The 24,568-nt window shown below is 41.8% G+C and overlaps 1 protein-coding gene across 10 annotated transcripts in view; it reads left to right on the top strand.

Moving 5' to 3' along the window:
• The window catches only part of LTBP1 (latent transforming growth factor beta binding protein 1), a 479,251-nt gene that overhangs the window by 441,437 nt on the left and 13,246 nt on the right, over positions 1-24,568 (top strand). For 9 of the 10 annotated variants that reach the window (XM_033176072.1, XM_033176071.1, XM_033176068.1 and 6 more), the window contains one exon: positions 363-533. In XM_033176072.1, the coding sequence (XP_033031963.1) occupies positions 363-533 (171 nt within the window). Of the gene's footprint in view, positions 1-362; positions 534-1,052; positions 1,366-24,568 lie in introns of those variants that run through there. The other variant, XM_033176073.1, reaches the window with a different exon arrangement.

Raw genomic sequence — 24,568 nt, 5'->3', positions numbered from 1 at the left:
CTGTTACGTGGAAAGAAATGGTAGGGTTTGACAGGAGTAAATGAAAAAGTGAAGATTAGAAGAATGAGAAGCCCATCAGGCTTATGGTGGATAGGCAAAATAGTGGGCATTGTATATAACAGTAGGAAGCTGTAGAGAGAAGTATTGTGTTGGGACCGGATGGGCAGGTGGAATTTCAGCTGATGGAATGACACCCAGTTGGAGATGACAGAGAATTGATCCATTCAAAGACCAGACTGGATTCAGACTTTTACTTGGAAGTCACTCTTAGATGGAAGCTTGGAGACTTGCTGGCTTCCAACACAGTGTTTATAAATAGGAATAACTGTGCAATTTTCATGGAACTATGTTTTCCCTTTCAGAACAAATAGAAGAAACTGATGTCTACCAAGATTTGTGCTGGGAACATCTGAGTGATGAGTACGTGTGTAGCCGGCCTCTTGTGGGCAAGCAGACGACGTACACTGAGTGCTGCTGTCTGTATGGAGAGGCCTGGGGCATGCAGTGTGCCCTCTGCCCCATGAAGGATTCAGGTGAGCCCATATCCAGTTCCTTCTGCAGGAGGCCTTTGGGGACAAGTTCATCTCACCTCCTTTGCATCCTGACGTTTCTCTTCCATATCTTCGCCTTCACTCCTGATATCTTACTTTCATTGTGTGTGTGTGTGTGTGTGTGTGTGTAGGGCAGGATTGCATAAACATTCGCTCCTGTTTACCTCCACTCCCAACCCTGTCATTAATTTTTGAAGCCCTCATTCCATTTCCCCAGTGAATGATAAATGACCCAAAGAAACATAACTTAGCAATCAGTGGCATAGGCTTAGAATTTATATTTCCTGGCAGTTCATTTTTTACTACAATTCTTCTCATTCCTAACAGTTTCTACTTAGACCAAAACGTATATTAGAGACGGTAGAAAATCACTGTGGGTCAAAGTCCAAATTTTCATGTCAACCTCTGTATATGGAGATATAAGAAACGGGTTAGAACAAAAAGGGAAGGATTTAGAAAGTAATCGAAGAAATATTTCAACAAATCTCCTTTCCTTTCAAGTTCTAGATCTATCTGGGTTTAAACCTTTGGCCAACTGGAAAAGATCAGACAGGCTAAGCTCCCAGTTTCATCCCCTCTCCCAGTTTGGAGGAGGCCTGGAAGGTACTGGCTTCGTGCTTCCTGGCTGGGCTGTCTTGTGACCGTTGAGTTGTGCACTGACTGCCAATTTCCCTTTTTACCGTCATAGCACCTTCTCATTAAAGGAAAGCACTCGAAAATGTTCAGTGTATCCTTTTGTAAAGTTGACTTGTTAAAGGTAGAAGGATCATGTGCAAGTAGAAAGCAAAGGAGTTTATTATGAATATATTCTCAGAACAGTCGAGAGGGGAAAAATTGCTTGAAAAGAGGAAATGCATTAATTTTTAGTGAACTCAATTAGAATATTTCTTTCAAGCTATATAATAAATGAGCTTTCCAGCTTAGAAATAGCTGAAAACCAATGTAGCATGAAAGAGAAAATAATTGGGAATTCCCGTAAGAAGAAAATGAATAGCCAAGGATAAAGAGCAAATACACAAAACACTAGATGGCAATGATAGCAGCCCAGAACTGGAGAGAGGGCAGAACTGGGGCCAGATGGCGCTGAGTCTGGAATCCAGCACCGCCATAGCAGCTGCATGACCAGGGGAAAAAAACTTCACCCTGGACAGCTCATTCGTGAAATGGAGGCGTCTACATCTGTCTTGGGTTGTTGCAAGGGCTGGGAGGATGTAGGTAGAGCAAGAGGCTAATTACTAGCTTTACTGGTTGTTTCGGGCCCTGGAAGCAGATGCCACGGGGAGACAAAAGTGAAATCACTAAGTTAATGTGAGTTCAGTGAGGCTTTTGAGTCATTTTCTCACAATGCTATACTACCTCAAATCTTTTTTACTTATGCAGTGGTTTTTCATTGTCTAATTTTTTCCACAAATCACATGTATTCCTTCTAAAGTATTAAAATAGTCAAAGAGGTTATATTCCCCCCCCACCTACGCCATCACAATTGAACTCTGCTCCTTAAAGACACTCACTTTTGACAGTTGGGTTTTATCATCCTAGCATTTTCCTACACTTTAATTATCATTATATATTTATATTAGTCATTGCTGTATATTAATATATTTATATCCAACAGTGTTTATAACTGAAGTCTGTATCATTGATCTAAGCTACACTTTGCTTTATATTTTGCACTTCAGCATCCCTGAGATCGGGGTCATCTGATAATTATGATATATAACCATGTCCACAGGTATTTTTCCCAATTTTTAACATCTATTATATCAAGATACATTTTACAATCTAGGATCTCTTAAAACTGGTGAAAGTAACTTAAAATTTTTTTATATTGATATATTTAGGGGTGCAAGTGTAGATTTCTTACCTGCATGTATTGCGTGGTGGTAAGTAAAGTCTGTGTTTTTAGTGTACCCATAACACGAATAGCAGACTGTGCCCAATAGGTCATTTTTCAACCCTTACCCCACTTCCAGACTCCCACATTTTGGAGTCTCCAGTGTCTATTATTCCATTCCATATGTCCATGTGTACCCGTTGTTTAGCTACCATTTATAAGTGAGAACACTCAGTATTTGACTTTCTGTTTCTGAGTAATTTCAATTAGGATAGTGACTTCCAGTTCCACCCATGTTGCTGCAAAATGCACGATTTTATTCTTGGTTATGACTTAGTGGTATTCCATGTATAAAGAAATTTTCTTACTGAAGCTTCCCTACAGGTGCATACGTGGAGGTTCATTGCAGCATTGTTTATAAAAGGAAAATCAGGATTGGGGCAAGATGGGCCAGGGAAAGGTTAGGGGAAGAAAGAAAACAAATGCCCTGCACAAGAGGTGACTGAATAAATCATGTACATCCATAAAACAGATTCCATGCAGTTGTTTAAAAATTACATTGTTTTGGCCGGGCGTGGTGGCTCATGCCTGTAATCACAGCACTTTGGGGAGCCGAGACAGGCGGATCACAAGGTCAGGAGATCAAGACCACTGTGTTAGTGGCTAACACAGTGAAACCCCATCTCTACTAAAAGATACAAAAAATTAGCCAGACCTGGTGGCGCACACCTGTAATCCCAGCTACTCGGGAGGCTGAGGCAGGAGAATAGCTTGAACCCGGGAGGCGGAGGTTGCAGTGAGCCGAGATCATGCCACTGTACTCCATCCAGTCTGGGCAACAGAGCGAGACTCCATCTCAAAAAAAAAAAAAAAAAAAAAAAGTAGTACAACCTTTATGGAAAACAGTATGGAGATTTCTCAAAGAACTAAAAATAGAACTACCTGGCAATCCCACTAACTAGGTACCTACCCAAAAGGAAATGTCTTTATCCATTCCTCCATTGAAGGACACTTAGGATGATTCTCTCTCTTTGCTGTTGTGAGTAGTGCTGCCATGAACACACAAATTCAGGTATCTTTTTGATATAATGATTTCATTGCCTTTGGGTAGGTACCCATAAACAATGCTGCAGTGAACCTCCATGTATGTACCTGCAGGAATGGCTCAGTAAGAAAATTTCGGCAAATGAAAATACCAGGCTAAGTGTGTACATTTTAAATTTATGATATTATCCTGGCTGGCACCATGGCTTATGCCTGAAGTCCCAGCATGTTGGGAGGTCGAGGTGGTGGATTGCCTGAGGTCAGGAGTTTGAGACCAGCCTGGGCAACACAGTGAAACCCATCTCTACAAAACATACAAAAATTAGCCAAGTATGGTGGTACACACCTCTAGTCCTAGCTACTTGGGAGGCTGAGGTGGGAGGATGGCTTCAGCCCAGGAGGCAGAGGTTGCAGTGGGCCAAGATCGTACCACTGCACTCCATCCTGGGCAGCAGAGCCAGACCCTGTCTCAAATAGATAAATAAAATTATTCCCCCAAAACACTGTAAAAATTTACACTCTATTTAATTGACTAGGTTTAAAAACATTCTAGTATTTTGTTATGAGAAATGAATATTTGAATAATGTAGCAATATTCTAAATATTAAATCTATTCTGAAAATATGGATTTCAGAATATTGCATAAATAGTTTTCAACTAAAGTTTTCAAAAACATTTTAAAAAGTGGATTAGAACAAATACATATGAAGAAGTATATATTATATAATATTTTTGGAAGAATACAGAGTATCGGGGAAAAAAGATACCACATGCCAAAGTGAAAAAAAAAAAAAAAAGATTAGCTTCATTGCTATACAATTTCTAGTTTGTATATCCACAGTTATTATGATGAAATGTCCAAAAAGAATCTCTAGTGTACATGGTCAGCCAAACCAAAATCAGTGCTTTCCAATCTGTTACTTTTTAAAACAATGGTAGTTTGTTTGTTAACTGTATTATAATTTTAACCTCCAGCATACAAATTCATTGACATTAAAATGCTGGGTGGGCTGGTTGGCGAGAACAACTACTTAGGCTCTGGAGGCACCTGTGAAGGACCCCAGGGTTCTAGGAAATGCATGTTGAAAACTGCTTTCGAAATGTATCTGTTGAAGTGTAGGAATTAGGGAGGCAGCCCCAAAGGAACTTCTTTTTTTTTTTTAGACAGAGTCTCGCTGTGTCACCCAGGCTGAAGTGCAGTGATGCGATCTCAGCTCAGTGCTACCTCCGCCTCCCAGGTTCAAGCAATTCTCCTGCCTCAGCCTCCCAAGTAGCTGGGATTACAGGTGCGCACCACCACTCCCAGCTAATTTTTTGTATTTGGTAGACACAGGGGAACTTTTCTTTTGTACTACCAAAATTATAGACCTAGAACTAGGCTTATGGATCATCTATTCTGAATCCAGAGAGAAGTACACAGTGAAATTAAACTTTTCCACAGGTCCTGTGATTAGTTGGCATTCCCTTAGTTGGCACCTGATCCTGTAGTCACATTTACACAAAACCATCTCTTGTTGCAAAGCACATGTTTGCTGGAGTGGCGTGAACTACGAGGAGCCTCAGGGCATCAGGGTTAGCCCATGTGTTCTAGAAGCAGGTTGCCTGGCTTTGCATCCCGGTTTGGCAACTTCTTATTCCCATGACCTTGTTAATTTTCTGTCTCTGTACCTCAGTTTCTCATGTGAAAATAATATCTGCCTTTCAGGGTGGTTGTAAGAATTAAATAATACATGAACACTTCAAATAGTGTTTGACACATGGTACATTTTCAGAAGATACTAACAACTATGGCTGCTACTACTAGGTATCTCAGATCAAATGCATTTTCAAATGTAATGAAAATCCAAAGGATCTTATAAAATGCACAGTTACCTAAATAGCATGTGAACACAAATTAAGCATAGACAAATGCAGAAATAATTGTTCTTAATGTAAGACTTTCTGTTCTAGACCACTGCTTTGTAAACATTAATGGGCATGTCAGTTACCTGGGAGAGCTTATCAAAAAACATGCTGGTTTGTCACTTGCAAAAGATAGGGTGGGGTGGGAGGCACAGGATTCTGCATTTCTGATAAGTCCCAAGCTGCTGCTGCTGCTGCTGCTTCCTCTGAGCAGGAAGCAAAGCTCTAGAGACATCTAATAGCATCTAACTTTATTTTGTTAAAACCTACGTTAATGCTGGTAGTCATTTATCATAAAGGAAGCAAAGAATATGTGAATTTTAAAACTAGTTAGTTCATAGTTTCTGCCATTGAACCTTTTAAATATACTGTTCCCGGATATCTTGATCGTTGAGAAGGACCACATTGTCTGTCTCTTCATCTGAGCACAGGACTAATCCCAGCCTGTCAGACATCAAGCATCCCATTTGCCTTAGGAGTGCAGTACTGCTTTGGGGAACAATTCGTTACTGATGGAATCAGTGTTGGAGGAATTTAAGGAATAAATCGCACCACTTGTCATCAGCTTTAAGCATTCAAGTGCAGTGTAAAGTAAAGCTTTGGCTCCAGAACGAGCTTTCACACTTCTGGTCCAGTAGGTCATGGGCACTAATTCTTGCTAAAGCAGCAACTACATCTGAGAATACTGGTAGGTGGAGGAGGTAGGAGTGGCTGCTTAAATAGTGTTCTCTGAAGTTACATGGCATCTTGCATATTGGTACCACATGCAGGGGAAATGAGGGTGATGGATTGTGTCGGGAGAACTTTACATAAGGAGAATTGCTTAATTGTAGAATTCATACATTGCTGGGGCTGCTTAGGATCCCATTTCAATGCTCCACTAAAGTCTTAGAGGCCAGACCGCAGACTGCACTAGGAGGAAGTTCCTGATTTCTCCTCCACCATGGATGTATCATGGACTGACCGTCTCCCCATTCAGACTGCTGGAGGCCTTCCTTGCCCCATTCCAGCCCCTGACTTCTCTTCTCCTTCCCCTTTCACAATACCCGCTGATCCTGCCTCTCTTAAAATGACTTTGGTGGCTAAACTGTTTTGGGAGGATCCTCACATTTGTGATCTTTATTGTGATGTCATGTCAGCCTCTGAGAGACAAAGCTGTTTGGGAAACCAAGTCAGGAAAAATGAGCCACTGTATCCATTTCATAAATGAAGACAGGGTGGTCATTGTTTGATCTTGCTGAGAATTTCTAGCGCTATGCGAGAAGAAAGTCATAGAGTTATCAAAACTTTGAGGCCTTTGGTTGGATATGGAGTTTATTGGAATATGGATTTTCTGTTGCTTGGTTTTTCTGAATCTAAGTGATAATAAAAATGATAACTAACATATACATAGCACAGTGCCAGGCACTGTCAACACGTTTTCCATCTATTGAGAGATTTAACTTGCCAAGCCATCTTAGGTATACAGTTACAGTAGTCCTCCGCCTTATCTGGTTTCAGTTACCCACAGTCAACCACGGTCCAAAATGTTAAGGGGAAAATTCCAAAAATAAACAACTCATAAGTTTTAAATTGCATGCAATTCTGAGTACTGTGGTGTCCCGCCCAGCACGCGGACCATCCCTTTGTCCATGGTGTCCATACTGTGTATGCTACTTGCCCGTTAGTCAGTTAGTAGCAGCTCCATTATCTGATAGAAATCGATCGTATATATAAGGTTGAGTACTACCTGCAGTTTAAGGCATCCACTGGGGGTCTTGGAACATATCCTCAGTGGATAAGGGAGAATACTATCCCTCCTTTTTCTGGCAGAGGATCTGAGGCACAGCAAGGTTAAGCTACCTGTTAGTGGTCATATACCAGTAAGTGGAAGATTCAAATCCAGGCACCCTGCCTCCAGAATCTGCGTTCTAACCTCTTCAGTGTTATTCGAGTCTTTTTCTCTCCATGATCTCAAAGCACATCTTAAATAGTCTCCCTTAGAATAGAAGAGTAACAAAGTGAAGAATTAAAGCTGAGATTTTAAAATTGTCTCACACATTGTGTGCTAAAAGAAAAACTGATTTTAGAGCTAACAATGAGCATAATAAATTAGAGGCAATGTGCCATCAAATCTGTAGCCCCAGACACATTGGCAGGAATAACAAAAAACTATATATTCAATGGACTAATGAACTAAAGCAAGTCAATAATTCTCAGTAAATAAAACTTTTAGTGATGCTTATCACTTAATCTAAAATGATTTTTTAATGTTTTTATTTTTTGCTACTTTTTTTTTTTTTTGAGACGGAGTCTCACTCTGTCGCCCAGGCTGGAGTGCAGTCCCCGGATCTCAGCTCCCTGCAAGCTCCTCCTCCCAGGTTTAAGCCATTCTCCTGCCTCAGCCTCCCGAGTAGCTGGGACTACAGGTGCCTGCCACCTCGCCCGACTAGTTTTTTTTTTTTTTTTGTATTTTTTAGTAGAGACGGGGTTTCACCATATTAGCCAGGATGGTCTCAATCTCCTGACCTCGTGATCTGCCCGTCTCGGCCTCCCAAAGTGCTGGGATTACAGGCTTGAGCCACCGTGCCCTGCCTATTTTTTTGCTACTCTTAAAAGTATAAGCTTAATGGCCGGGCGTGGTGGCTCACACCTGTAATCCCAGCACTTTGGGAGGCAGAAGTGGGCAGATCACTTAAGGTCAGGACCAGCCTGGCCAACATGGTGAAACCCCGTCTCTACTAAATTAGCCGGGCATGGTGGTGTATGCCTGCAATCCCAGCTGCTCTGGAGACTGAGGCACAAGAATTGCTTGAACCCGGGAGGCGGAGGTTGCAGTAAGCAGAGATCATGCCACTGCACTCCAGTTTGGGCAACACAGCGAGACTTCATCTGAAAAAAAATAACATAAGCTTAAATGTTCTGGAAAATGTACATAAGAATCACAAGATAGAGGGTACCATTATCTCATGGAAATCAAAATCTGTTGATCTGCAAATGAAAGAAAATTATACATATTTGAATATTTGAATCTGAAGTACCCAGGGATCCCAGTGTCTTTTTATATTGTTAAAATAATTAGATTTCTGATAAGTAAATTGTTAAAGTAATTAGACATTGTAAGTAAACTGAACAAAGACTTGATAAATGGGACAACTAGTGTGTTGGGAGAGTGCCATCTATTGGCGATGTAATGTACTACAGCACAGGTAATCTTATGTACTCAGGTGTAGAAAGATGAGAGTGGTTTTAAAAAACCAGGTCCCAAAGGAAACAGAAGGTGCCATAAAAGAAATCGAAAAATGTTAACAAAGTTTAATAAAACATGAATATTGATAAACATACGGAGGCATGGTCCTCTCAGTGTTGCTGAGAGCAGTTTGAAGAGACAGGTTTATACATCTGAATCAAAAATTCTAGTTCTGGGACTGATAAAAGAACAAATGGATTTTGTTTAATGCCTATTGAATAAAAGAATAAAGCACAAAGGCATGATGTGAATAGGCACTTAGTGAGGATCTGTTGAGTCAAAGCAATGTCAGTATCCAACTTCCTTTGAGAAATGTAGACTGCTGTAAGAGAATAGAAGATATTTGTCAGAGTTATTCATACTCCTTTAAATAATGCTAGGAAGAATGATTATTACTGTATATAAATTAGATACAGCTTGTAGTTTATATGAAGAGATAAGTAAATGACCTAAAATGAACTCTAAATTATTTGTAATTTACCTGTTTTCAGTTTTAGTTAAATTACTTACATGTTCTTTATTATTTATTGAATGCCTACTATGTACTAGGCAAACAATTCTGGAACAGGTGTAAAGTTATATTTAATGGGCCGGGCGCGGTGGCTCAAGCCTGTAATCCCAGCACTTTGGGAGGCCGAGACGGGCGGATCACGAGGTCAGGAGATCTAGACCATCCTGGCTAATACGGTGAAACCCCGTCTCTACTAAAAATACAAAAACTAGCCGGGCGAGGTGGCGGGCGCCTGTAGTCCCAGCTACTCAGGAGGCTGAGGCAGGAGAATGGCGTAAACCTGGGAGACGGAGCTTGCAGTGAGCTGAGATCCGGCCACTGCACTCCAGTCCGGGGGACAGAGCGAGACTCCGCCTCAAAAAAAAAAAAAAAAAAAAAAGTTGTATTTAATGAAATGCGTAAGTAGTATAATTTATTCCTAAATATTATGTCTTTTAAATCTGCAAATGATACTTTATGTAATAAATTCACCATTTGCTGTGACAGAAAATTTTTCAATCCTTCCTAATATCTAACCTACCCAATTATTCATATCATTTTGCAAAAGTAAAGAATTTGGGGCCGGGCGCGGTGGCTCAAGCCTGTAATCCCAGCGCTTTGGGAGGCCGAGACGGGCGGATCACGAGGTCAAGAGATCGAGACCATCCTGGCTAACACGGTGAAACCCCGTCTCTACTAAAAAAAAATACAAAACTAGCCGGGCGAGGTGGCAGGCACCTGTAGTCCCAGCTCCTCAGGAGGCTGAGGCAGGAGAATGGCGTAAACCCGGGAGGCGGAGCTTGCAGTGAGCTGAGATCCGGCCACTGCACTCCAGTCTGGGCGACAGAGCGAGACTCCGCCTCAAAAAAAAAAAAAAAAAAGAATTTGGAATGTCTTCAAACAATTCCGCTAGTGATTTCTTCCATATCTGTGCATGGCTCTTACATGTTCCCAAAGATCTCAGGGCGAGAAGTTTCATAATGCCCTTGGAGGTGTGAAGGAAGACAGGGATTTGACTCATGGACTAAACTTGAAAAAATGTTGTAACTGGGCCATAGTTGCAAAAGGCTTGTCAGCAGTCACGGTTTAAAGGCTTTTCCAAGAAATATGTTTCCAAAGAATGTTAATAATCACTTTGGAACACGCTGCTTGTGAAATAGTGAGTGGTCACTGCCTTTGGTTTAGGCAATCCAGGGATCTCTTTCTGCTTTTGGTCCTGGCTCTGTGACATTGCACTGGACACATTACTTCAACCTCCTTTATCCAAAGTTGAGACCTCTTTGTGAGGTTATGATAATTAATACAATGAGTATGAAAGCGTTTATCCTTTCAGTCATAGATCCTGAGCATTATAATTAAAGAAACAGTAACCGTTAGTCACTTACAATGGAAAATTAAAATCAAACTACAAAGATATGAAAGGCCTACAAAATCGAGTGGCTGTCATGCGTGCACAGAGAATATCTTTCTAAAAGGCAAGTGTTCCAGTTCTGTGGGACTGAACTCTTGGTATCCATGGAACTAGATTGAATGGGTGTTATATGAAATGGCCAGTAAGCCAGTTACATTGTTCCTCATTGAAAGGACTCTTGGCCAGGCACAGTGGCTCACACCTGTAACCTCAGCACTTTGGGAGGCCGAGGCGGGAGGATCATGAGGTCAGGAGTTCGAGACCAGCCTGACCAATATGGCCAAACCCTGTCTCTACTAAAAATACAAAAATTACCTGGGCGTGGTGGCACGTGCCTGTAGTCCCAGCTACTCTGGAGGCTGAGGCAGAAGAATCACTTGAACCTGGGAGGCGGTGGTTGCAGTGAGCTGAGATTGTGCCACTGCACTCCAGCCTGGGCAACAGAGCCAGACTCTGTCCCAAAAAAAGAAGAAAGAAAGGACTCTTTTATTTATTTAGAAAGCTTTCTCTCACCCCTCCCGAAGAAAGGTTGAAAATACTTCTACTACTATCAAAAGATTATTGCAAAATAAAATTCATTATTGAATTCAAATTCAAGGTAGCTCTTTGATGTACTGTGTTCCTTATGTTAATTTCCTCAGTTGAAATCCTAGTGATTTCTTCGATATCCATGCATGGCTCTGACATGCTCATGAGGGTTAAATGTGATCATGCATGGGAGAGGATTGGCCTACAGTAAATGTGCCATAGCCAAAGGCATTAGCAATTATTATGAATCAAATCCAGTTCTAGGAAATGAGTCAACATTCATCATGCACCGCTCCCTGGTTATCCAGTGCTAGAAATCTCTTTGAAAGGGGCCAAGAATCAAAGACAATGAGGGATAGGAGGGTGTTCAGGGAATTGCACAAACCTGAATACCCCTGTGTACTTGCAGAGAAGCTCCACCTGTGCCCGGCCAGGCTCCTACAGTGTAAGTTAGGAAGTCAAAGAGAGGCTTTATGCACAGAAAGGACCATTTATGTTGGGTTTTAATGAACATTCAATGTACTCAGTTTTTAAATGTTAAAACCTAGATATCCCTAAGAATTTGATTTCATCTTTCACATTTTATCATCCTATTTGTAAGTCCAATAACCTTCTATAAAATACGATCAATTTTATTTGTTGACTGTTTATATGTCTCAAAGAACGGATTAACATTAAAAGTTATTTCTACATATAAATTCTATTAACTAAAATTTTGAACACTTCGGTCTCCATCTCATAATCCTAATAAGCATTTTCCTCATAAATAATTAATTAGCTCTTATAAATCTTGTAAACCAAACTTGAAACACAGCAAATTAAATTCCCTAATAAATTTAAATAATGTTTACCAACCTAATAAGATTCTCCTAATCCTCATTTAACTTAAAATCCAAAGTCTAAATTCAGTTTTGAGTTGAAATTGCAAGGCCTATCAGGTTCTCTGATTATATGATTCTCTGAGGCACTAACACATATACAATAACAAGAAAAAAAAAAAAGCCCTTACCCTAAGACATGTCACAGAAAGTGTTAACATTCTGAGCTTAATGAACTTCATTATTTCTGTAGCAGAATTACTGTGTTAGGCCAGCTGAGGTTAGTGGGTGAAGAAATTCAGGACCCTGATTGCCAGTTGGCAATGAGAGAATGAAAACCAGGATGTGGTACCTGCATCCTCGCAGTAATGAGTCTGCCCTGCCCACCATAGGATGCCGAGCACCTTCTTCGTGCTTCCGTGCTAACAGGGGACCCCAAGTTTTCTCATGTGTACTGTTTTTATAATCAGTATCTTACATTGCAGTGATTTTCATTAAGATAGAAAAAACAAATAGAACCTTTTATCCAACTATACATGCCCTCCCGTAGGAATCAGATACATTCTCCTAAAGGGATATGCTCACCCCACTGAGATTCCCTACCAGATCAATGGCTGCCAGCAGGACAGGGCTTTTATGGATGGTCAGGGCCTCTTTTACTAAACTGGGGGAAAGATACTGGATTTGTGACAGAGGCTAAATAAGCAGGAATGAATGGCAGAGAAGCCAGGTACAAAAAGCATGGACAGTACATAAGAGGAAAAATACTAGACGCTAACATGTGGGTTTTTTTTAAAATAACCATGTTTGGGCAGGTGCACTGGAAGGAAAGAAAGCAATGGGCAAGGAAGCCACATTCGGGTTATGATCCTATTGTAGTCATTGAAAGCAGAAGAAAAGTAAACATGGTTTGCCTCAAAGTGAGAATAGTTAAAATAAAATTTAAAAATACCCTGATAGAGGGGAAAGCTTACTCCTTCATTTCTTGCTAAACTGCTGAAGACAGAACTCTGGAGGAGTGTCCTGGAACAAGCTGCCATTCCCAAACCCCAATTCCCTGGATTACGGGTGAGTGAGCAAGCATTTGGAACACCGGCCAGGGAGGACCAGTGGATCTTACTAGACTGCACTGTAGCATGAACTCTCTGTTTTGAAAACTGATTGAAGCTATTGCCTCAGTGTCCTCACCAGCCATTAGAGAACAGCTCAAGGCGAGAGAAGTTTGATTAATGGGTTACTCGTTGGTGACATGAGCACTTCTGAAATTTTACTTCTTACACAGCTTTGAGCCTTGGAGTCTCAGTTGTATTCATGGTACTTTTCCTAAGAGTTATACTGCATGGAAGTGCTAGGAAAGTATTTGGCCACTCTCTGTTATAAAAAATACTCTGAATAGAAAATAAATTTCATTATGATAATAATCTTACTGGTGTCCTATTAAAATCTTTCTAGTGTGAGCGAAAGGAGAGAAATTCAGGTATGCATGTAAACAATCTGATCCTAAAAAGCAACACTTATTGGCCGGGCGCGGTGGCTCAAGCCTGTAATCCCAGCACTTTGGGAGGCCGAGACGGGCGGATCACGAGGTCAGGAGATCGAGACCATCCTGGCTAATACGGTGAAACCCCATCTCTACTAAAAAAAAATACAAATAACTAGCCGGGCGAGGTGGCGGGCGCCTGTAGTCCCAGCTACTCCGGAGGCTGAGGCAGGAGAATGGCATGAACCCGGGAGGTGGAGCTTGCAGTGAGCTGAGATCTGGCCACTGCACTCCAGCCTGGGCGACAGAGCGAGACTCCGTCTCAAAAAAAAAAAAAAAAAGCAACACTTATTGTTAGTTGACAAGTGTATCTGTCTGTTTTTACACTGCTATAAAGATACTACCTGAGACTGGATAATTTATAAAGAACAGTTCTTCATGGCTGGGGAGGCCTCAGGAGACTTATAATCATGGCAGAAGGTGAAGCCAGACACTTCTTACCTGGCGACAAGACAGAAAGAGAGAAAGAGCGAGGAAGTGCCACACTTGAAACCATCAGCTCTCCTGAGAACTCCCTCACTATGGTGAGAACAGCATGGGGGAAAATGCCCTGTGATCCAATCACCTGCCACCAGATCGGGATTACAATTCAAGATGAGATTTGGGTGGGGACCCAAAGTCAAACTATATCAACAAGCAATCAAATTTATCTCAAAGTAAAAGTCTTAGCAAGTTAAACTTTCTCCTTTGAAATCAGAGATAATGAATAGGCATTCAGTTTTCTAGAATTGCCCATTCAGTATGATACTACATGATTTGTTCTAGTGAACATTTTACTTTCATATATCTAGATATAAATATAGATAGATCGATTTTTTTTTTTTTTTTTTTTTGGAAACAGAGTCTCGCTCTGTCCCATAGGCTGGAGTGTAGTGGCGCAATCTTGGCTCACTGAAACTTCTACCTCCTGGGTTCAAGCGATTCTCCTGCCACAGCCTCCCGCGTAGCTGGGACTATAGGCGCATGCCGCCACACCCAACTATTATTATTATTATTATTAATATTTTAGTAGAGATGGGATTTCACCGTGTTGCCCAGGCTGGTCTCAAACTCCTGAGCTCAGGCAGTCCACCCACCTTGGCCTCCCAAAGTGCTAGGATTACAGGCGTGAGCCACCGCACCCAGCCTACTTTCACATATTTTAAATAAAATTTGCTCTTTTTTTCTCTTTGAAAATAGTGCTAGTTGAAGTATACTCTAAGAAGAATGAACTGTGATGAGTCTGACTTTGAGAAAATCACTGTGCATAATTGCTTAAGCACTGTTCTAAGTTTGAGGTTTTGAATTCAACTTAACATTTGAATTTCTTTTGACCTCTTCTTTATGAACCTAATAATATAACTATGGCTAGAACAAATGCTGGCTACCCATATCTGTTAAACAGTGACCTCATGGCCAGGGCAGGCAAGCCGGGCAGAGGAGGGATGAAGGAAATTTTATTCTCCTTTTATGCCACAGATAGATTATGCCCCTTATGATTGGGAGAAAAACATCAAGAAAGTTCTTAGAATGACCAGGTTCTTGTATTTACAAATCTGCAGGGAGCAGAAGCTAGGAAGTAATTGTTTTGCTCAGCATCAGTAGCCACTACCTTAAGAAAGAAGCAAATTACAAATCATTAGCTCATTGGGAGGGCTTCTGATACAAAAAGCCTTCTTTATGCTTCCTTCTGGGCTTTAAGTCTCAGTGGCAGGCTGAGCTGTTGTGAACAGTTGTGCTGGTTGTGCACTGCTCAATTTTAGAAAATACTAGGTTGGTGCAAAAGTAATTGTGGTTTTTGCTATTGCCTTTTTCTCCCCGCCCCCTCAAGACAGAGTCTCGCTCTGTTGCCTAGGCTGGAGTGCAGTGGTGCGATCTCAGCTCACCGTAAGCTTTGCCTCCTGGGTTCAAGCGATTCTCCTGCCTCAGCCTCCCGAGGAGCTGGGACTACAGGTGCCCGCCACCATGCCCAGCTAATTTTTTGTATTTTTATTAGAGACAGAGTTTCACCTTGTTAGCCAGGATGGTCTCAATCTCCTGACCTTGTGATCTGCCCACCTCAGTCTCCCAAAGTGCTGGGATTATAGGCGTGAGCCACCGTGCCTGGCCCTGCCATTACTTTTAATGGCATTCATGTGGTAATCTGTGAGCCCCTTCCAAATAAATCACTGCCAGAAGCAGAAGTTACTAGGACTATATGTGATAGTGAATAGATCCAGAAGGGAAGGAAAGAGGAGAGTCATCTCAGATTGAAGTAAATGGCAGAATACAAAGAAATCATAAAACAGAATCAGGATTTCAAAATAGTCCATCTTTTACTTTGCAGTGATGTCTTACTTCCTGTTATTGAATGGAATACATTTTATTACTAGTCATTGACTATGTTTAGTGTTATTTTCGTATTACATTAATTATCTAGAACTTGTTCTTCCAATAATGATAATGGATAGTGGTGTATCTTTGTTATTCAGAACCTTGAGATCTGAACTTCTGAATATTAAGAGAGTTTTAAATATTAGAACAGCTTTCTCTGCTATGAAGCTTTAAAAAAAAAGCAAGATGAAAATACATTAAAACAATTTTCTTTATAATTTAATAACTTATTACTTTTAGTAGAAGAAAACAAAGTTTATCCTGGCTTGACCTTTGGAATATCACAAAATTTCTGTAAACTTCAGTTTCCTCAGCAAAATAATACATGGGAAGATTAGACTGTCCACTCTTACAGTTTGTTAAATTACGTGTTTGTCATCATTCTGAAAATATCTAGATGGGCACCACCTGAAGGTAACAGCATCATCTAGTGGTGATTACCTTATGTTACAGCCACGGGTTTCAAAGACAAACTGTCTTTCCAAGAATTTTACAGTCCATGATAAGAATGTTTTCTGCTCAGGCCAGATGTAGTGGCTCACACCTTTAATCCTAGCACTTTGGGAGGTCAAAGCGGGTGGATCACCTGAGGTCAGGAGTTTGAGACCAACCTGGCCAACATGGTGAAACCCTGTCTCTACTAAAAAAATACCAAAAAAAAAAAAAATTAGCTTGGCATGGTGGCACATACCTGTAATCCCAGCTACTCAGGGGACTGAGGTAGGAGAATCACTTGAACCCAGGAGGCAGAGGCTGCTGTGAGCTGAGATCATGCCGTTGCACTCTAGCTTGGGGCCCAAGAACAAAACTCTGTTTTTAAAAAAAAAAAAAAAAGAATGTTTTCCGTTCAAAATCATAGAATCTGCAAGCTAGAAAGGACCTTCAAGATCATCTAGTCTTATTGCCTCATTTTGCCAGTTAAAGTTAGATGAATTCCAGAGTTAACATATTAAATATTTTCCCTTCCTATATTTTTTGTTTCTCTTGACTCTTTAAAAATTGTAGTGAACTTCACAGAACATGAAATTAAGAACTCTAAAGAGAACAATTTAGTGGCATTTACTACCTTGGCGACGTAATGCAGCCTCCCGTTTATTCTTATCTTAAGCATATGCTTAGTTCCTGTTTTTTTTTTTTTTTTTTTTTTTTTTTTTTTTTTATTGAGACGGAGTCTTGCTCTGTCGCCCAGGCTGGAGTGCAGTGGCGCAATCTCGGCTCACTGCAAGCTCTGCCTCCCGGGTTTACGCCATTCTCCTGCCTCAGCCTCCCAAGTAGCTGGGACTACAGACACCCGCCACATCGCCTGGCTAATTTTTTGTATATTTAGTAGAGACGGGGTTTCACTGTGTTGGCCAGGATGGTCTCGATCTCCTGACCTCGTGATCCGCCCGTCTCGGCCTCCCAAAGTACTGGGATTACAGGCTTGAGCCACCACGCCCGGCCTTAGTTCCTGTTTTTAAATAATTCTTACTTGGTTAATGAAAAAAAAAGTACTTTGTATGTATAATTAAAAAAAAAATCAGCTTGTCAGATTGTTGCTTCAGAGTGGTATTTAAAGAGCAGGAAAGGGGAAATGAAGTGGTTTACCTGTCCTTGCAGCTGGAAAAATATGAAGTAGATCAGTTTGGAAATGTAACACGTGGAACCCTCTTTTCATTTGCCTCTTTGTTTATTGTGTTGTTCAGTCTTGTCTCTTATCAATTTTGGAAGTCTCATTCCTGATTTCCTCTGAAATTGCCTGGATATAAGACTTAATATATTTCCTATGCCCCAGATACATTGGCAACCATTATTTTAAGGTTATTGTGTGTGGCACAGTTTAATACTATTACAATAGTATAAATGTTTGAATCCAGGTTTTAAAATGCAAAGGGAACCACTGTTTTTATATTTCTACCCAACAAATCTCTTTCTTCATTTTGTCTTGCTACATAAACAGCAGTCTGTTGAGAAACTCTGGGAGTCACTAAAATGAGAAGGGTAACGTTAGGTGAAGGTTGGGAGTGGGAACGTGGTTGGTCTATGGCCCGTGAGTCTCCTTAGAGTATTAACATTTACAGGAGTCCCACAGAATATAAACTTTGCCAAGACTTTAGACTTCATTACTTCGCTGTCCTCGACAAGTACAATTTAATTGAACATTAAGCAATTTGATCTCTTTCACCTAATAAATCGAGCAAATTCAATAAACATAAATCCTGCTAATGATGGAGCTGCCCCTGGTGGAGCTGAGCTCATCAGTATTCATGGTTATTACTCTCCCTGGAATTTTAGTCACAAATGCTTATTGCTGAACTCAGTGCTTACCTGATGCTTAAGGTCTAGGGAGTGTATTTAATAATTTTTTTCCCAGGGTTTCAGAAGGGCAGCTGTGGAGTAGAAAGAACATGGTTTGGCAAATAGACCACTTTAGGTTCAAATCCCTCACCTCACCTTGGGCAAGGCAAGTTATGCTATTAAAAAGTGTAGTTTTCTTATTGGAAACAAAAGGAGCTAATTACGATTATTTCATAGAGTTCTGAGTTTTAAATGAAACAGTGTATGCAAAAGTAGTGTCTGGTGCATAGGAACTTAATAGTGCATGTTAGCTAACTCTTGTTTTCAATTGTTCGGTAGCCTGCATCTACAGTAGTTAGCTCCCTAATGCTTTCTTTTCTTTTCTTTTCTTTTTTTTTTTTTGAGACAGAGTCTCACTCTGTCACCCAGGCTGGAGTGCAGTGGCGCGATCTCGGTTCGCTGCAACCTCCGCCTCCTGAGTTCAAGCATTTCCCTTTCTCAGCCTCCCAGGTAGCTGGGACTACAGACGCCTGCCACCACGCCCGGCTAATTTTTGTATTTTTAGTAGAGACGGGGTTTCACCATGTTGTTCAGGTTGGTCTGGAACTCCTGACTGCAGGTGATCCACCCGCCTCGGCCTCCCAAAGTGCTGGGATTATAGGCGTGAGCCACGGTGCCCAGCCTAGCTTCCCTAATGCTTTCTTATCTATTATATATGCGTATGACTCTCTCTGAGTTACCTTCCTTCCTCTTCTACCTGGTTAACCTCCTGGCTGCAGATGCTGTTTTCAAGCTGAAGCCTTTCCCAGCTCTTCCAGGACGACTTTAGTCATTGCCTCTGTGATCCTGATAAGTTATTGCGTGTGCCCTGATTAACTATTGTCACATCTTTCCGTACTCTCAAGCTCCCCCTATCTGTCATATTCTCAGCTTTTTGTTATAGGAATGCATCAGCCAGTCGGTTACCGAATGAAGCAATGAATGAATCACTTGTCATAGAGCTAAGGCAAAGAGTACCATAATTCCGTGCAATAAATGGAAAAACTAAGGCTCAAAGAAACGTGTCCAGACCAAGGAACTAGGAAGTGGAGAAACAAGGACTAGAACCCAAGTCTCTTGATTCCAAGCGTTTGCAGTGTATCCAATTCTGCGTCACGACGCCACATATTTTGGTTTCAGGGAAGGAGTGTTGCTGCCTATTCACCGGAGACTGTAAGCAGGAATGTATTCCGGGATAAAAAGCAGGACAGACACCCAGGCAGACGTCCAGTCTCACAGTGTTGTGGCAATACCAACGGAGGTCTCTCTTCCACCGTTCTTTACTGGTACAGAGTGGAAGTTCTGTAAATGGCCAACATTTTTCTAATTTCATATCTTTTGCTAATTTCGTTTAAAGAAAAGTGCCCATTGGCTGGGTGCAGTGGCTCATGCCTGTAATCCCAGCACTTTGGGAGGCCGAGGCGGGTGGATCACGAGGTCAAGAGCTCAAGACCAACCTGGCCAACATAGTGAAACCCCATCTCTACTAAAAATACAAAAATTAGCCGGGCATGGTGGCGCACATCTGTAGTCCCAGCTACTCAGGAGGCTGAGGCAGAAGAATCACTCGAACCTGGGAGGCAGAGGTTACAGTGAGCCGAGATTGCGCCACTGCACTCCAGCCTGGGCGACAGAGCGAGACTCTTGTCTTGGGGGAAAAACAGAGTAGTGCCTATTATAATGCTGGCTTCTCAGTCACTGGAGGAGACAGTCATTTCATTCTCTTTATCTCCTCCCTCTGTTTCCTAGTTGTGTGTTTTAAACACCATTGTCATTAATGCATGTTTAAACCTGTAAGAAAAATACCTAGTCTAGAAATTGTAGTAGTAGAATGTGACCCACTTTTCTGTTTCTTTCTCTCTCTCTTTTTTTTTTTTTAGATAGGATCTCACTCAGCTCAGGCTGGAGTGCAGTGGCACAATCACAACTCACTGCAGCCTGGACTTAACTGGGCTCAGATGATCCTGTAGCCTCAGTGTGCCACTATGCCTGGCTAATTTGTGAATATTTTTTTGTAGAGACGGGGTTTCACCATATTGGCCAGGCTGGTCTCAAGCTCCTGGACTCAAGTGATCTGCCCACCTCAGCCTCCCAAAGTGCTGGGATTACAGGCGTCAGCCACTGCGCCTGCCACTCATCTGTTTTTCTTAATGCATGAGAATTGGTCCTTGTTTCTCTTATATTTGAAAATAACACAGTTCAAACTTCAGAGCATTGCATTTTTAGCCCTGATGTGTGCAAAATGAAATTGCAACCTCTCTACCATTTCTAAAAACAGCTGAATTTAATTTGCCTCAGTCAGAATTAAAACTTGACCTCCTGGTCTCCTCACATGCTAGGGTAGCATTGTGACATGTGACTGTCCAGACTGCCCTGCACATGTGTCTGTCATCAAGAATGGAGATTTCTTATAGTAAGGATATAGCAATGTTCCTCCCATTGCTGCCAACAGCAGGGGCCCCACACCCACAGGCTCCAGGGGATAATTTGTAAACCTTTTCTTTTTTCAATTTAAGATGAAAAGCAACAGTATTTGTCATATGAATCAGCCATGCCAGGGGAATTAGTGTGATCAGTGGCCTGGATATTGTTTAGACCACTTAGCGATGGTGTCCCATAGCATCCCTTGTGTATCTTTCATAGCTTTGATCAAGAGCTAAGCATTTGCCCTTGGGGCATGGAGAATGCAGTGGATGGGGGAGGATCTTTGAGGTGTGACTGGTTCCATTTCCTGTCCTTTTCCCATTGGTATTTGGCTAGATTCCAGATGGACACATTGTATGGGGTCTCAGATGGGACTGTCTCCAAAGTGCACCTCCCAGGGCAAGCCCTGCTAAGCAAAATCTTTTCCTCTGCACCAAGCCCCAGACAAGGAGGTGACTAATTGTTCTTGATGTCCATAAGTAAAGGGTGTTTTGGAGAAAGACAAAGATTCTAAGGATAGAAAATGTGTTCATCTCCACATGTTGAGCTGGATGAAGTAGCGGCCAAGAGTTTCTTGTGGGTTCTTGTAGGAAGTTATGGAAATAATTCAGGGATCTGCTATTCTTGGGCTCTGTACACTCAGCCAACCACAGTTCATGCAGTCCCCCAAGCTGGACTTTAGCAGTGATCTAGTCATAGAGATAACCAAGGCCAAGCCGCTACCTAGCTAGAATGGGTTCTGCTTGTGGCTTGGGGTGCTCAGAGGTCCAGCACATGCTAGAAATTTGCCTGTACCGAGATCCTAAAGAGGATGACTTGCCCAAGACATTAAAATATTTCCTGATATTCCCATTGCTTTCCTGAACGATGGTGAAATCCACTTCTATAAACCTACTCTCTTCTATTAACATATTCTCTATGTAAGACACATCTGATTTAGGCCTGTACTAAAAATCCTTGGACATCAGTTTTCCCCTGTACTTTGAGTCCTGATGATCTAATGTTAAAATGTGCTATTGTTCATACGTTATCACTGTCCAACCAAGTAATTAAATTTACCAAGGCAGTCAAGTTTTGTGCCTTGTTTGAGAGGAAGTCTAGGAAGACTTCTCTATTGACTGAGCTAGTTTCCCTCTACCTATTTAAAAACTCCAAATAGTCTTGAAACGAGATTTAAAAACACCTGTGGACCATTCTTCCATTGCTCTTAATTCACTGCACAATTATTTGCCTGTTGATCACTGCTTTTATGTTTTGTTAACATTAAAATGTAAATCACTCACTCATTATAATACTGTCTTTAGAAAAATTTTTTTTCATTTATTTCCAAATGTTCACTAGGGACTTAGCGATGTCACCCACAAGAAAAAATTGGATTCTCCATTTTCTTGGTGCTTCAAATTGTAAAAATAGTTTCACAATATTACCTCATTTTTTTACATGTCAGTAACACAGATGTAGACCAACAAGCATTCTTGTTCCTGTGTTACAGATGTGGAAACTGAGGCTTGCCCAGAACTGCTAAGCTGGGGAGTAAGTGGTGCAATCAGGACTTGAGCCCCAGCTTCCACCTCTGAAGCCCGTGTTCTTCCCATTACCCCATGATCCTGGCCGAGAATCAGGACACATGTGCACAATGGCAAGGGCAGCGTGGATGGATTAGGACAGACCTGTGCAGGCTCCCAGAAAAATAACTCAAAATATATTTCCTGGTGATGACGGGACTCTAGCACATCTTCAGATACAAAAGAGAAGACGTGGTGCAGAAAGGATGTTTTGATCACTGACCAAAACTGTCTTGGAGCTTGGAATGTGAATGTGTTAGAGAAAAGTGAAGCAGCAAAGCGCAACACGCTCTAGCATTTTAAGAGGAAAAAAATGCATGGCAGAGGAAGAAAGGAAAGGAAGGAGGATGTAGAGTATCCCAGAAATACCTCCCGCAACCAATTACCCTCCACTGCCCGCTTCCCTAGCCTTAGTCTAGTCAGAAGACTTCTTTAGGAACCATTTGGTAATTCCAAAAAACAACTTAGTTTTCTTTCTTGATGCCTTTGGGTATGTGCTTTTAAAAATTAATCCAAAATATCTTTTTCTGCAACATAATTCCTACATACCTACTTAGTTTCAGTTCAGGTCCACCTTTTGCAGGGAGCTGTTCCTAAACATTGCATAGGAACAGGAACCTGCCCTTCCTCTTCAGCGTCATGTTCGGTCTTTCCCTCTGGCATTGCTGTAGAGTGACAGCTTAGAGACTCAAGCCCATCTCATTTCTTTGATGGAGGAAGCATGTCTAGGGGAGTGCACTGGATTGAAGGTGGCTGCCCTGGCCAGGCCCTGATCATGGCATTCGACATCCCTGGACCTCAAGTCTCAGCAAAGCTTCTCTGACAGCTAACAGGCATCCAGCAGGATGCTCAGCCACCTCTGGATATTGCTTTATAAAATAAGTACCTTGGCCAAGCACGGCAGCCCACACCTGTAATCCCAGCACTTAGGGAGGCCAAGGTGGTAGGATCACTTGAGCCTAGAAGTTGAGACCCGCCTGGGCAACATAGCGAGACCCCATCTCTACAAAAAATACAAAACTTAGCCAGGTTTGGTGGCTCGTGCCTATAGTTCCAGCTACTCAGGAGGCTGAGGTAAAAGGATCGCTTGAGCCCAGAAGTTTGAGGCTGCAGTGAACCACGATACCACAATGGTGCCACCACATTCCAGCATGGGTGGCAGAGCGAGACCCTTTTGTTGTTGTTGTTGTTTTGTTTTGTTTTGTTTTGTTTTTTTGAGATGGAGTCTCGCTCTGTCACCCAGGCTGGAGTGCAGTGGCGCGATCTCGGCTCACTGCAACCTCTGCCTCCTGGGTTCAAGCGATTCTCCTGCCTCGGCCTCCCGAGTAGCTGGGACTATAAGTACATGCCACCACACCCAGCTAATTTTGTGTTTTTAGTAGAGATTGGGTTTCACCATGTTGGCCAGGATGGTCTCCATCTCTTGACCTTGTGTTCCATCCACCTCGGCCTGAGGTGGGAGCCACCATGCCCAGCCGACCCTTTCTTTAAAAAATAATAAATAAAATTTTATTAAAAATAAGTACCAGGATTAATTCATTTTTAATATCTCCTCTAGATCACAACTGTGGCTTGAATATAAAATATGGAACAAGTCTCTCTTTCAGATGTACAACAAATGTATATAAAAAATCATGGGAGAAGATGACCTCAGTTCTTGAAACTTATAAACATTTCAGCAATTTTGCTCTTGCAAAGAAATCCTTAATTCTGTGTTTTCAAACTTTAAGCAGAACTGATGACAGCCATTTGTGCTCTCTCTGTTTGAAGTAGTTCTTTTCTTTAGAGTCAAGAATCTTTTTCCAGGTTCAGCTGTTTCCTTAATGAAATTAATATTTCACACAGAATGGTTTCATGCAAAAGTGCTGGGATGTCTGGAGTCTGAATGTTGTTCCTGGAATGCTTCCACATAAGGAGAATTTTAGACAGGGAAGCCAGAATCTTGCCCTATCCAGTGGTTCAAGGTCTTTTCTGGCCTTACACTTGCTTTGGGCAATCCTGAGAATGTGTGTGTGCACGTGTGCACATGCATACACACACACCTTTGATTCTTCACCCTCCTTCCTCCAGTCATTTAAGTAGAAGCTGATAAAAGAAAGCCTTCAGAGTTCACAGTATTGCCTTAGTGGTGTTTTTTGTTGTTGTTGTTTTGTTTTTTGAATGTTACAAGAATAAACACAATAGAGGAAAATTCCAGGCAAATGCGGCCATTGCCTTGTGTGACTGCCAGGACACTCATGTCCATCTGGTCCTGGGGCCTGTAGCCTTGCCTGCACCTCACAGTCCTAACAGAGCTGTTGACATCCGTGGAGCCCCAGAATTTCGCCAGCTGCTACATGTATCTTTGGAGAGTGTATTTTCTGGAACATACTCAGAACATGAAGTTGTCGTTTCTACAGTTTCCCTCCCTAGGCCTTCTCAGTAACTCTGTTCTTAAATGTAGGCAAGAGCCTGGGATCGTGAAAAGCATTGAAACCTCAGTAACCCCAGGACAAATGGAGAACCAAAATCCCATGCACTGGTGGGTCCTAGCGGGGGGAGTTGTTATGCCCAGACCGTTTGTT

This window comes from Trachypithecus francoisi, unplaced genomic scaffold, assembly GCF_009764315.1.
Source record: "Trachypithecus francoisi isolate TF-2019V2 unplaced genomic scaffold, Tfra_2.0 Lachesis_group17, whole genome shotgun sequence".
Taxonomy (NCBI): domain Eukaryota; kingdom Metazoa; phylum Chordata; class Mammalia; order Primates; family Cercopithecidae; genus Trachypithecus; species Trachypithecus francoisi.
This window is presented reverse-complemented; position numbering and strand designations above follow the sequence as displayed.